At 36.1% G+C, this 14218-nt stretch overlaps 1 protein-coding gene across 1 annotated transcript; it reads right to left on the bottom strand.

Moving 5' to 3' along the window:
* Window positions 1–1344: 1344 nt before the first annotated feature.
* On the bottom strand, window positions 1345–8242 carry LOC126830883 (tubulin alpha-2/alpha-4 chain-like). The gene is made up of 3 exons (XM_056102890.1): window positions 8237–8242; window positions 2478–2700; window positions 1345–2042 (listed from the first exon to the last, which is right to left on the bottom strand). The coding sequence occupies exons 1-3, from the start codon at window positions 8240–8242 to the stop codon at window positions 1345–1347; spliced, it is 927 nt and encodes a 308-aa protein (XP_055958865.1).
* Window positions 8243–14218: the final 5976 nt, after the last annotated feature.

The following is a 14218-nucleotide window of genomic DNA, read 5'->3' as shown; positions in this document are numbered from 1 at the left end:
TCCCCCGTGAGTTTTGGTTTTGAGAATTTACGACGACTTTCAAAATGCATAGTTGTGCTGCAGCTTTACATGGAGTTAATGGGTTTACCTGTCAACACGACGTTTTGCAGTTTCTCAAATTATTTTCTAAAGTTTAATGAAACTGTACTGTCAGACGTATAAACCCATTCTTGGTATCCCCAGTGGTATTGCTCTGTTCTATAGACTCCACTAATCTCTTGGTCTATCCACTGGGAACATACATAGACAAATTATCCGCCCTTGATACTTCTGCTATTTGTATCGACCAATCGTGTGGTCGAAGGGAAGTAACTAAGATTATTGTGGTGAAAGTAAACGGACACAGATCACCAAATATTTCTACGCCGTCACCCAGGGCCAAAGTTATTTTTAGTCTCTCTCTCCCTTTCTATTTTTCACCCTTTTGCATGGCGATTTTTGTTGTCTTTTTGGTGTAGAATCGAACAGAAGGGTTTGAAAATACATTTTCTGCCAGGTTTTGGTGAATATTCATGATTTTGAGGCGGAAGGATACAAGAGTTGTGAGGTTGGCTACGTTGAAATGTAGGGCCGGAAATTGCATGTTTACTTATCTCTACTTCCAGCTTGTGTATCTCAAGTTTTTCATGGTGAGCCTCATACATGCTTTTGGGCAAGAGTTGGCCACATATTGCTCCATCTGTGGCAGAAAGCGTTCTACCCAACGAAAATTTGGGAAAAAGTTAGAGCCGGTCTAATAGATGAGAATTAACATTAAAGTCAATGGGGAAATAATTAGTGATCTGTGGCCAAACAATGACGCTAAGATTGGTATATAAACTGCTTTTTGCTTGGTTCTTAGAAACAAACTACGATCAAGGGCAGATAATTTAAATTTGCGAAACCCCCGTGGATGGACCGAGAGGTTAGTGGAGTACAACTGGGGTTACCGAGAATGACGTAAACCAGACGGTGGAAATTGAAAGTCATCCTTAAAAGTTCTACTGACTGGTGTATATTTGTGTATTTCTGGTTGGGATAGGTGGGGGGGGGGGGGCTAAATGCGAATAATCCCGTGAATATGGTAGGCCAGGGGACCCCTACAGAAGGTAATTTTCTCACGTAGTCTGGGGGACAAGGTTTATTTTGCAGATCCTCTTTAGTTTTGAATTTAGGTTGTTTTTGATAAATTGGCCAAACACTAAATTTGTGCATAAGCTAAAAAAAACATGAGGATATACTCTAGAAAGCACAGTTTACAGCTCTGCACCCTTCCCCCCAAAACAAAACAATATAAAACAAAATACAATTTTCATTTATTTTAATAAACGAAATTATTCATATTGTATTATGAAAATATTGTATTTAATATTCTTCTCCACCTTCCTCTTCTCCTTCACCTTCAACAGAATCAACACCAACTTCTTCATAATCTTTCTCTAGAGCAGCTAAATCTTCTCTAGCTTCAGAGAATTCACCTTCTTCCATACCTTCACCAACATACCAATGGACGAAAGCTCTTTTAGCGTACATCAGATCAAATTTATGATCTAGACGAGCCCAAGCTTCGGCAATAGCAGTAGTGTTACTCAACATACAAACAGCTCTCTGTACCTTGGCTAAATCACCTCCTGGTACAACAGTTGGTGGTTGGTAGTTGATACCGACTTTAAAACCAGTTGGACACCAGTCAACAAATTGGATGGTTCTCTTGGTCTTGATGGTGGCGATAGCGGCATTTACATCCTTGGGAACAACATCTCCTCGGTACAACATACAGCAAGACATGTACTTGCCATGACGAGGATCGCATTTTACCATCTGGTTGGCAGGTTCAAAACAGGCGTTGGTGATTTCAGCCACAGTAAGTTGTTCATGGTAGGCTTTCTCAGCAGAGATAACTGGAGCATAGGTAGCAAGAGGGAAATGGATACGTGGATAGGGAACCAAGTTGGTCTGGAACTCAGTAAGATCAACATTAAGGGCTCCATCAAATCGTAGAGAGGCGGTGATGGAGCTGACGATCTGACCAATTAAACGATTCAAGTTGGTGTAGGTAGGACGTTCAATATCCAAGTTACGGCGACAGATGTCATAAATAGCTTCATTATCAACCATAAAAGCACAGTCAGAATGTTCCAAAGTGGTGTGAGTTGTTAGGATAGAGTTGTAGGGTTCAACCACAGCAGTGGAAATTTGTGGTGCTGGATAAATGGCGAATTCTAACTTGGATTTCTTGCCATAGTCAACACTCAGTCTTTCCATGAGAAGAGATGAGAAACCGGAACCGGTTCCACCACCAAAACTGTGAAAGATGAGGAATCCCTGAAGACCAGTACATTGATCAGCCAATTTCCTGATTCTGTCGAGAACCAAATCAATGATTTCTTTACCCACGGTGTAGTGACCTCGAGCGTAGTTATTGGCAGCATCTTCTTTACCAGTGATGAGTTGTTCAGGATGGAAGAGTTGACGATAGGTACCAGTTCTTACTTCATCAACAACCGTTGGTTCCAAGTCAACAAAAACAGCTCTTGGTACATGTTTACCAGCTCCCGTCTCACTGAAGAATGTGTTGAAGGAATCGTCTCCACCTCCAATAGTTTTATCTGAAGGCATCTGACCATCAGGCTGGATACCATGTTCCAAACAGTACAACTCCCAACAGGCATTGCCCATCTGGACACCAGCCTGGCCGATATGAACAGAGATACACTCACGCTGAAAAACAAATGATAAAAATAATTGACAAATTGTTAAGAGTTATTAGTGGAATGAAATTACGTTTTCTCCGGGTTGAACTAAAATATATTAAAAGAATGAGAACGTCTTTAAAGTTTGCTTCCAATAAAGACGGGCATAGGTCTTGTGGTGTGTCATGAGAGACATTTTGCCCTAACAGCGGCGTTTTCCTAATTCGATTTCCATCTGCCAGAGTATCTATAACGTGCTGTCATCCGAAGAAATAGACGATATTCCTTGCAGTTTTCGACAATAGAAATCATACTGGAAAATCAGGCGAACTTCCTCAGTTAAATAATAAATGGTAAAAAATAAATAGCAATACATGCGTAGAGATAACAATAGAAAATGAACTTACCATATTGCCGAATAAAAGATCAGTAATAAATAAATAAATAAAGCTTGCTATAACTGATGTAGTCAGTAGACAAGTTATAATAATAATGATTTAAATACAGTAGTTAATAGTTTATATACTCTAATAGTAACAACTAATCTTAGTTACATACATACAAACACTGGTCAACAACAGATTAGTAACACACACTGGTCAACTAGAGATTAGTAGAGATTATAGCAAATACTGTAATTAATCTCTACGTTAATAAGATATTGTTTATAATGGATTAATTGCTTAAGATTGATAAATTTGTTACTTTGATAAGGTTACAAAATTAATATTGGTAAATAAAAAAAATAGGATCAATCATATCTGATTAATATCTGGTTTGTTATAAATTAAGAATGAAAAACGAGAAATATTGATATTATATTTGTACGTATTTCATTCCATATTATTTCGTTTTCCTTTCTACAAATTCCATTGCATAGTTAGCAGGTTGAGTGTTTTAATGCATGCGCTTTAGACCATAAGGTCTGTCAGTGAATCGGGTGCCGTGGTTGCTTTATTTTTCTCTGTATCCGAATTAAAATTTGTTTTGATCTTCTGATATAATTTAATGACACAATGAAAACGCAATTTATAAACGACGGAAATGGAATGAAACGGGATTTAACGTCCTACTCTTCTGCACCGTCTGGACTAATGTTGACGGTCTTACGTCATACAGTGTGCTACGAGTGAAATTGCCCGGACAGCGGCGATACAACCTATTCCTCTTTCGAAGACCAGATTTCAAGGGTTCTTTTACGCGCACTTCAATATGTACACAGGACCTCGATTTTTGGTCCAATCTGAACGACTATCTAGACACCGTCTTGCACCACTGACGGAGGACCTGGCAAGGGACAATGTATAACCGTTCGGATAGGACGAAAAATCGAGGTCCCATGCACACATTGACGTGCACGTAAAAGAACCCTTGGCAGTTGGAATACGATTTAATAGTAGTCCCCAGCGCCTCTGTCCTGGTAACATTACCCTCATAGCACAGTCGATGGCGTAATCCCATGCATCTTCATCAGCCCAGTCGGGGCAGAACAATAGGTCGTTTAACTCTATTTCATTTCATTCATCCCGCCCTGCACCACTGACAGTGGGAAACCATACCGAAAAGTCCCGATAAACACCTTGAATTTGAAATATCTGTGGTTAAAATTTAAAAAAAGCTGGTAGTTCTTGCTATAATAGTTAATGGATGTTTAAAGCTCGATAGTCAGGTATCATTGCTACAATAATAAAGGGGTTTCAGTTTACCATTTTAACGTATAACCATGGATATGGCCGACACTGTCGAAAACCACCTAATTTCTCAGCTTTTGTCATGTGAACAAATGTGTAGATAATAATTTGAATAATATTTGAAATTAGAGAAAGAACTTGAGAGAATCCAAGTTAAGTGCGTCAATTCTTTGACACTTTCCCTATAAATTTCAGGTGGATATTTTGATAATGCGGATTTACGGCAGGAAGAAGCGAAACCTAGATTTGTTGTGATTTCGCGCAGATAGTTATATTAAGAATTTTCATGCGCTTTTCCTTCTTGACACACCATAATTTATATATTAAGACAACTTCTAGTGGTTTATCTTGTCAAAGACGCTTACTGTCTTTTCGGTTCATCAACAGACAGTAATATACAGATAACACGTACGGGTATTTTGAACTTAAAAGTTCGGGAACAAAATTAAACACAAAATGAGGCCTTAGCTGCAAGTCATCCAAACAAACTACTATAAGTCCAGGGAAAGTGTCAGAATTTTTTAACTACTAATTGCATCAATATTTAGTGGTTTGTGTTGACAGTTTTAATGGAATTATTAATGTGTGTAACATATTCAATAATATAACAATACGTAAAACAAATCAGTATTTATTGACTTTCTTACTATGTATACATCCATTGTCACTTGTTTACAGAATACTCAGAAGCTACAGTAAACAAACTTGCACTGTGTAGATGACTGGAGGACATCAACAACGCGCCGTATAATATATACAAACCCAATACGAATACCAGTAACAGTTGTTTATAAATTACAGAAAAGTACCGTTAGAATATCAGTAGCAGTTGTCTTTAACAGAAAAGAACCGTATAAATAGCAATAACAGCTGTTTATAAATTACAGAAAAGTACGGTAAGCATACCAGTAGCAGTTGCCTATAGCAGAGAAGTACGGTAAGCATACCAGTAGCAGTTGCCTATAACAGAGAAGTACGGTAAGCATACCAGTAGCAGTTGCCTATAACAGAGAAGTACCGTAACGAATGCCAGTAACAGATGTTTATAAATTACAGAAAAGTACCTTAAAAATACCAGTAATAGTTGTGAATTTTAAATTACAAAGACGTTTTGTAAAGATCATGGGAATGTTACATATTATTCCGGGACTATTTTACATGTCTTTTGCTGGTTTCTTAATAAACGGTAAGATTTTGAAGTTTTTGTCTTGGCACAGTCATGTCGTCCTCAAATATTCTCCGCCAGACGACATTTGTTATCGTACTTACGGAATGAAATCGAATTGAGTTTAAGATCTCGTCAACACATAGGCCGGTCATTTTGAATCCAACACAATAATGGTAATTATCATTTCCATTGTTACGTGTGCAATGCAATGGGATCGGCAATCTAATTAGAAAATTTACCATCAAGGGCTTTTTTTACGTGCACTCATTTATGTACACGACCAGACCCACGTGTACCATCGGAACGATTAAGCACACACACATTTAGGTGAGAAACGGGCTCCAAACACCCCCAGATTTTACTCTGCCGGCCATGGGTTATATACTCTTCAAAAAAAGAAGGGGATATTCAGAAACAATACAAAACTGCGGAAATGCACTGCTGTTTTTATTAGAAGTAACCAGTGTATGTTAATAACAGGCCAATTGCCTACACATGAACATAAATAGTTCATATGGGCGGCTTATCTGACGGCCCCATTTCACTCGCAAAGAGATACACTGTCAAAAGTGAAAATGGACGTTTTTGATTTTTGTCTTAATAATGAGTAATTGCTCCACCAGATCATTTCACCCGAAAAAAACAACACTCGGTTGGGCAGGCGACAATATTTCCTGTCCTTATGATCTAAACCGTCGTACCACCAAACTCAACTATTAAGCAACATTATTTATGCATCAGGATGTATCTTTCATTTATTTTATTTTAGGAATGTGTGGGTGTCAAGATGAAATGTTTTACCTCGAAACCAAGTTAAATCATTCCGATGCTAATACCAGATGTATAGAGATGGGATACCAAGGATTAGCAGAATTAAAAACTCAACAACAACAAAAACATGCTAACGATCTCCTTTATTTCTATAAGTATGTTATGCTTCTTGTATTACATTTTAGAAAGCGATAAAATATTGTCTCGTCGTCGCCTAATTAAATAGTGATGGTGGTGGCAACGACGGTTTAAATAGATAATGACGACGAGCCAGTGAGTTAAAGGGCAATATTGGCGTCAATCATTATCACATATGTGATAGAACTGGTTAAACAAGTTCCATATAGTCCGTTCGTGGTCTTGTTTTTATTCATTCTATACTTTAAAAAACATGGTAATGCACGGACTTTTTCTATTTCTTTTTCTCTTATCTGGTGACAGTCAATTATTTTTTATGAATTTTCAGATATCCTCATATAAAAACTTTTGGGTTTCGAAGATATTATTAGTGAGCAGAAATTCGCCCTTGTATCTGTTATCACTCGTCACTTCAGTCACTCCCCGTTTCTTGAAATCTTCATTACGCATCTATCGTAGCAATGATCTCTGTGTTAAAATTATATTTTGGAACGTGCTTAACCAGTTCTAACACATATGTGATAATGACTGACACCAATATTTAGGAGATAAACACTTCCTGTTTCGCATTTTTAGGGGAGTGTTATTGTGCAATAGACATGCCCTGAGATCATTAGAGCCCAAGACGCGTTAGCGTCGCGGGTTCTAATGTAAAATCTAATGTAACATGCTATTTTAGGATTTTTAACAGAGGGGTGTTATTGTCCAATAGACAGCGTCTAATTGACCAAACAAAACGCCAGATTCACCCTTAAGCATGTTACAATGTCCTTTATCTGAATTGTGGTTGAACAAACAGTCTATAATGCATAGCGTTTCGAGAAAGAAACAAGAATAACCAGGGGCGAATCCAGGAATTTTTGTAGGGGGAGGGGGGGGGGTCATGTTTCTGAGACAATGTATCCCCCCTCCCGCTTGGTCTCTATCGCCATTTTGGCTTATATACATACACATTGAGCTTTTAAAACAGAGAAATTCAACACCTCGTTTGACGTCAATTTTTATTATGAATTAATACAATGACTTTGTGATTCAATTTCATGGATGCAAAGCATTAATTGTGATATCACATAATGTCTATATCATTATCTCGTGCTTTGAGTGCCCATCCTGTCCCAAATCTGACGATAAAGGATAAAGCACACGGCCGAGGAACCTTTCTCATAAAAAGTGTTGATTTACAAAAAAATTATGTAGCTGAGCAGGGGGGAGGGGGGTCGACCCCCCCCCCCCTCAAACCCCCCTCTTGATCCGCCCCTGACACGAGCTTTCTTATAGCTAAACTTTTATTTGTATGATTCGTAATTGTCAATAACTTATGGAATGACCTAATTAATAAAATTTCTATTCGTAGTAACAATAACCCGGTTATTAATTATTAATATTTCTATTTGTAGTAAAAGGTAACTAGGATAATTATTAATATTTATATTTGTTGTAAAGGTAACTCGGATAGTTATTATATTTATATTTGTAGTAAAGGTAACTCGGGTAGTTATTATATTTATATTTGTAGTAAAGGTAACCCAGTTAGTTATTAATATAGATGGCCCAGTTAGTTATTAATATTTATATTTGTAGTAAAGGTGACCCAGTAAGTTATTAACATATCTATTTTTAAGGTAACTGAGTTAATAATTTTTATTTATAGTAAAGGTAAACCGGACGCCCGTGTAATGATTGGTCTGACGTATAATATGTCTACTAGCAGTTGGTGGTGGGGATCTGGAGAAGAGTTGATAGAATCTAATTCATCGAATGCTTGGATCCCTAGTGAACCTAATCACTTGACCTACCAGCATTGTGCTCGATTGAAGTACAGGTCCAGCCCATATGTCGTGGGATGGGCGAGTAAACAATGTCATAAATTACACGAAGCACTATGTCAGAGGGCAAAAGGTAAATTTGGGATTCGTTTTCCTTACAGATACATATCTCTATTCCCATCTACAAATCTTCATGAACCAATAGTTGACTATACTGTTTGTCTCGATAAGATGATTTATTCTAACTATGGTCTCTAAGAACAAAAAGAGAATTATTTAAGACTATGATCTCTAAGAACTAACAGGAAACATCACACCTGGTTATTGCATGTTCGAATCATTTTTTGTTTGTTTTATGGCATATTTGAACTCCAGAGATTCGACGCCTGGGTTTATATGTCTGAAAAGTTGAGGATGAATCCCAACAGAAAAATTAGTTAATAATTATTTTGCCTTCAGATTTGTAACCATCTACACACTTTTATTCTTTAAAATATAGACGAACCGTTTGTTTGGCAATATAGAAAGAAATGAAATAACAAAATTTGTAGCGTATGTTAATTTAATATGTACTAGACTAAATTATCCAGTCTAGTCATAGCTCCTCAGGATATTCTGATTTCTTAAAACATATTCTTAAATGTATAATTAATAATATAAAGATATATTATCTAAGAGTTATATAGACCTATTGGCTTCGAATGTTATATGAATTATTATTTAGACATTTATTAACATAACAAGCCTATAGTCAACTCTTTAGATCATCGGATGGTCGAGATTTAAATGGATTTAAACATCCGCGCGATTTACGTCCCGGTTGTTAAGGCTATATGTTCAAACAGCTATTACTTTGCTCAGAATAAAGTAATTTAAATGAAATTTTCAATATATTCCTTTTGCATTATCTATTTTTGAACTATTATAGCAGGAACATCTGGTTCTTTATCAAAATCTTACATAATGCATCTTTAATAATCAAAAACGTTTATTAAATCTACACGAAGATTTCTCATTTGAGTCCTTAGCCTAAACAATGTATTTTAGATGCTCTCATTTTGTAATCCCTGTCCATCCACAAATCGTATAAATAAACACGTTTTTGAAAAGATTTTCACTGCTGGTATGTTTCGAAGAGTCCCCATGGCGGAACCCGATCGAAATGTAATGCAATGCTGAAACACACTGGGATGTGTTGGTCAATGTGTTTAATACTGATTTGAAAGAGTGTTCGGTGCTGATAGAAATGTGTAAGTACGAGATATAGACCTCTACAACGATGAACTACGCGAAGGTTGAGTCAACGCGATAATTGCTAGGTAGTTTTGTATTTTTTTAAACCCACCCTTCAAAACAAAATACTGCTTTGCCTGGCATCTCTATGTAGAATAATAGCCTTTAATACATCGATCTGGCGGGCTTACTGGTACGGAACATTTTAATTAAATAAATAGCATAACCATAATAGGTCCTGGACAATAACTATTATTGATGCAATTAACTTTTTGCCTGGCATCTCTATGTAGAATAATAACCTTTAACAGATCGATCTGGCGGACTTACTGGTACAGAACATTTTAATTAAATAAATAACATAATCATAACAGGTCCTGCATGGACAATTACTATTATTGTTGCACTTGACTAAGATCTTCTTATTAATAATTTCAGACCTATCGTCAAATTATATGGAACTATTGTATTCAGACAAGGCAGCACCTGTAGAATCAACCGCTTTTAGAGTAAGAAGTATGATGGATTGTGTGGCGTCATGTGTATTGGATTGTTCGTGTCAAGCTATTCACTACTCTGGAGATGAATGTCGTCTAATGACGTATTATTTATTAAACTCTAACCTGACCACAACCACTGATATTATGGGTGTCATATATACAAAACTTTAAATGAACAGCCCGAACAAAATTCTAGTCAGTGTAATGAATAATTTGCAATGGAAGACTTTAGAATCCTTTATTTCGGTTCAGTTTAACAACCGGGGTCTTTTTGATAGTTTATCATGCGTTCAAATTGATTGGTGTAATTGTTGGTAGATGTTTGTGTTCTTAAAGATACATTCCCGCATACAAGCTGAGTGATTTGATGATACATTTGGACTTAAAACATATTCAAACTAATTAATTAATCTATCAAAATTTTGCTTCAAATCCTTCTCAAAATATTGTATTCGTGAGGTAATACCTATGCTATAGAAAATATATTAAAAGAGGTCATGTTTGTGTCACGTGACTTGACTGACGGTGTACCTAGCAACGGGTGCGACACCGGGGGAGAATTCATTGCATATACAAGACGATGATGTCTTTAATCGTTATTTATTTTATCATAAACATCGAAGCTTAATTAAATTCTCGGATTATCCACTGCCCATGTCCTTTTCCGTGGTTTTTATCTCAGAAACTGTAGTATGCTTAAGTTCACCATCAAGTTAATCAACACGTACATCAAGCGCTCACTAATCAGACAATCTTCGCGTGTAATCTTTGACGTCACTCGAGCAGACATCCCTAATCGTCGGGTTGCCGGTTAGGGAAATCCTCATATTTTTGTCCTGTATTCCCTCCATAGGTGTTTTTCAGGGAATCCAGTAATTTTTCTTGTAAGATTGGATGTTTCTACTTTCCATATATACTTTTATTGGAAATAACCACCCGATAAATACTTTTGTGTGAATGTATCTTTAATATAGATCTAATAGATTGATATTTAGACACATCTAGCTATGCTGTAATGGTGGACAATTGTTAATTGTTCTATCGAATTCCTCTTGTTTTGAGACCTTCCTCTAGAGCGCTATATATTTAAACTCATCATTATGTCCAGAGGAAATTTAAATCTGCCTAGAATTAATATCTGAACCGTAACTGTGTAAAGTTCGATTAAAACTGGTGTAAATTTTTTCAATGGCATTTAGTAATTGAACTGGAATATACAGGTCACAATTCTATAGAATACATTACTGCTTATTACTAGGCTTCTCTAGTCATTATCAATTTTTAGCAGTATTTAAAGGACAATATTGGTGTCAGTCATAATTACATATGTGATAAAAATACATTCCAAATATAATTTTAACACAGAGATCATTGCTAGGGTGACCCACCATAAATAAATATCTCCAAATATCTCGACAATTACGCCACAATATTTATATATATACCAAGCCTCAAATTAGTTTCACACAATTATAGTCATTAAATAAACGATCATGTTGTACTTAATAAGCTATGACCATTAATCATGTAGAAATAATAGACTGAAAACTGGTTCCAAGTGTCGTCCATAACATCCAGTCACTTTTGAGTAAAAGAAAGGTTACGTGCCCTTGTTTTGAAATTAGTCTCGCTTAACCAGTCTATCGATCATTCTACGTCTGATTGACAGGTCGGGATAATCAAGACTACATTTTTACGAAACATAACAGAAAGCTAGAACAAGAAATTGAATTTAGAAATAAGCACTTTAGACAACTCAACAATTGTTTTAAGAAACTTGTAAAAGTAAAATGAAACTACTGCTAGTATCACGTTCCTGTCTAACCCGAGTGTTTCAGAGATATTATTTGTACTAAACCAAAAGATGCCGCTCTTAACGGTACAGTTAATGATAAAGCAATTTAAAAAATAAAACAAACGTAATTTCTAAAGCTGTTGTAATAACCAAGAAGCTAAATTTTACTACTATTCAAAATCGTCAACAATAGATTTTTTACGGCTGTAATAGTTGATATATTTGTAGAGAATTGCACGTGCATGGCTATTTATCGACTCAAAGAGAGTGCGGGGTAGTCAGAAATCAGTTCGAGACACGCAACTGAAGCGTGCACATTTAGCCGTGTCGAGACCAACTTTCTGTAGAGTGCACGGGTCATCCTATCATTGCTACGGGAGATGTGTAACAAGCACGTGAAGAAACTGGAAGTGACGCCAAACATGACAAACACGAGTTATCCTTCTATATATCTGACTGAAGTGACGAGCGATAACAGACAAACGATCGAATCTCATTTCACTGATAATTCGTTGAAGTTGAAAACGAGAAAAATAGAAAAATCCCGTGCATTCCCCCGTTTTTATTCGTTCTGTTCTTAATAAAAACATGGTAATGCACGGACTTTTTCTAATTTGTTCGTTATCGTTTATCTAATGGCATCCAATTCTTTTTTTGAATTGTCAGATATCCTCTCACCGTCTCATATAATAACTTTTCATCTTCAACTGAATTATCAGTGAAATGAAATTCAAACGCGTGTCTGTTATTCCTCGTCACTTCCCGTTTCTTCACGTGCTTGTTACACATCTCCGTGTTAAAATTATATTCGGGATGCATTTTATCAGTTCTATCACATATTTTATAATGACTGACACCAATATTGTCCTTTAACTGGTGTAAGTTCCTAAACAGAAAGTTGGGTCAGGCGCTCATTATTAAGCAGTAATTGTAGTCCATGTGACCTGTATATAACCGGTGTAAGTTCCTAAACAGAAAGTTGGGCCAGGTGCTCTAGAATATCCATAAACGTGCACGACACCCGTCATTAATGAAATATATCAAGAAAGATTTCTAAAATGTAACTGAAATTACGTTTTAGATCATACTATTTATCTTCTTGTGGTGCGCCCCGCCTGCATTTATACTCTTTCAAGGTAGTTGCTCGACCAGTCGTAAAGATGAACAATTTCGAAATTAAGAGTTGCCTATAATTTAAAGATACACTATGGGAGATTAGATAAAGAGTTGGCAGTTTTCACTATCTAAGTTAAAAACTAGATAATGTAAAAGGAATTTGCTGAAAATTTCAGTTAAATTGATCCACCCTGAACCGAGAATTTAGCGATTGATTTTTCGGCATAGGTTCGATCATCATTACTAACGTCGGTACATAAAAAAAACATAGTCTCGTTTATCCATTTCATGATTTAATCGTGAATGAAAGTAACGGTTGAGCAGCAAATCGGATCCTAATCCACTGAATATCGCTGGCTAGCGATGACATCAAGAGTTGATTATGGTCTGGATAAGTTAATTAATGTCTAATTAATAATTTAGATAACATTTCAGGCCTAAAGAAAGATCTGCAATAGGCAGATTTAGCTCTTGCATAATGTATGTTTAATGAAGGTCTATGGTTTATAATATTAGGATTAGAGTAAACATTGTATTTTTATCTACAATTAAGTGTCGTTTTACCGCTTCACAGGAAATGATGCTTAGACTACATCAATAAGTTTTTCAACGATTGATTTTTTTAAATATTACGTTTATGACATATAATTAAGCTATCATGTTCCAGTAAACGTTATCAGGTTATAGATGTATTATGTAAGAATTAGATAAAGAGCTGACAGTTCTCCACGCTATAATAGTTTAACATTCGATAATGAAAAAGAAATATATTAAAAATTTCAGTTAAATTACTCATTCTGGGCGAAGGTATGAACGTTTAAAGAATAGCGTAGTGTCGATTTCTATTGCTACCGTTGTAACTATAATAAACAAAATCTCGATTATATCCTTCTAAATAATATTATTAAACGGCGATCGTGTTTCAATTCGTTCAAAATCACAAACATCCGATGAACTACTGCGATATAATAATAGCTGTCCTCTTATTTATCGTTCTATCTGTAGGTTTAACCGCGATGGGACAAGGAAGTTATGCGAGAGAGAGAGAGAGGGAGAGATAGAGAGAGAGAGAGAGAGAGAGAGAGAGAGAGAGGGGGGGGGGTAAACGTCCACTCGACACAAACTATGTCATTTCGGAACAAACACATGGTTCAATTTTATTTCAATAATTCGCTTGCGCGTAGGAGTCTTTAGCAGTGGAAGAAAACCGGTCGGAGGACCCGGAGAAAACCCACGAGGTACAAAGTTATGAAATTCATAATGTAATTTACTATGATAAGACATGAGTGCAAGATTTAATATATTTTATCTTGTGTTGGAAAATAATATGTGTCCCTTTGTTGTTGTCGGGACTAATGTTTAACAAGA

The sequence above is a fragment of the Patella vulgata genome, chromosome 8, assembly GCF_932274485.2.
Source record: "Patella vulgata chromosome 8, xgPatVulg1.2, whole genome shotgun sequence".
NCBI classification, from domain to species: Eukaryota; Metazoa; Mollusca; class Gastropoda; family Patellidae; genus Patella; species Patella vulgata.
Note: the sequence above shows the minus strand (reverse complement) of the source record. Positions and strands in the feature narration are given on the sequence as shown.

Bases quoted from the DNA above. Each gene is read 5' to 3' on its own strand.
- LOC126830883 (XM_056102890.1), bottom strand. The intron at 2,043-2,477 runs ATGAAGTAAGAA...TGGATATTGAAC, and splicing joins CTTGGAACCAACGGTTGTTG to GTCCTACCTACACCAACTTG.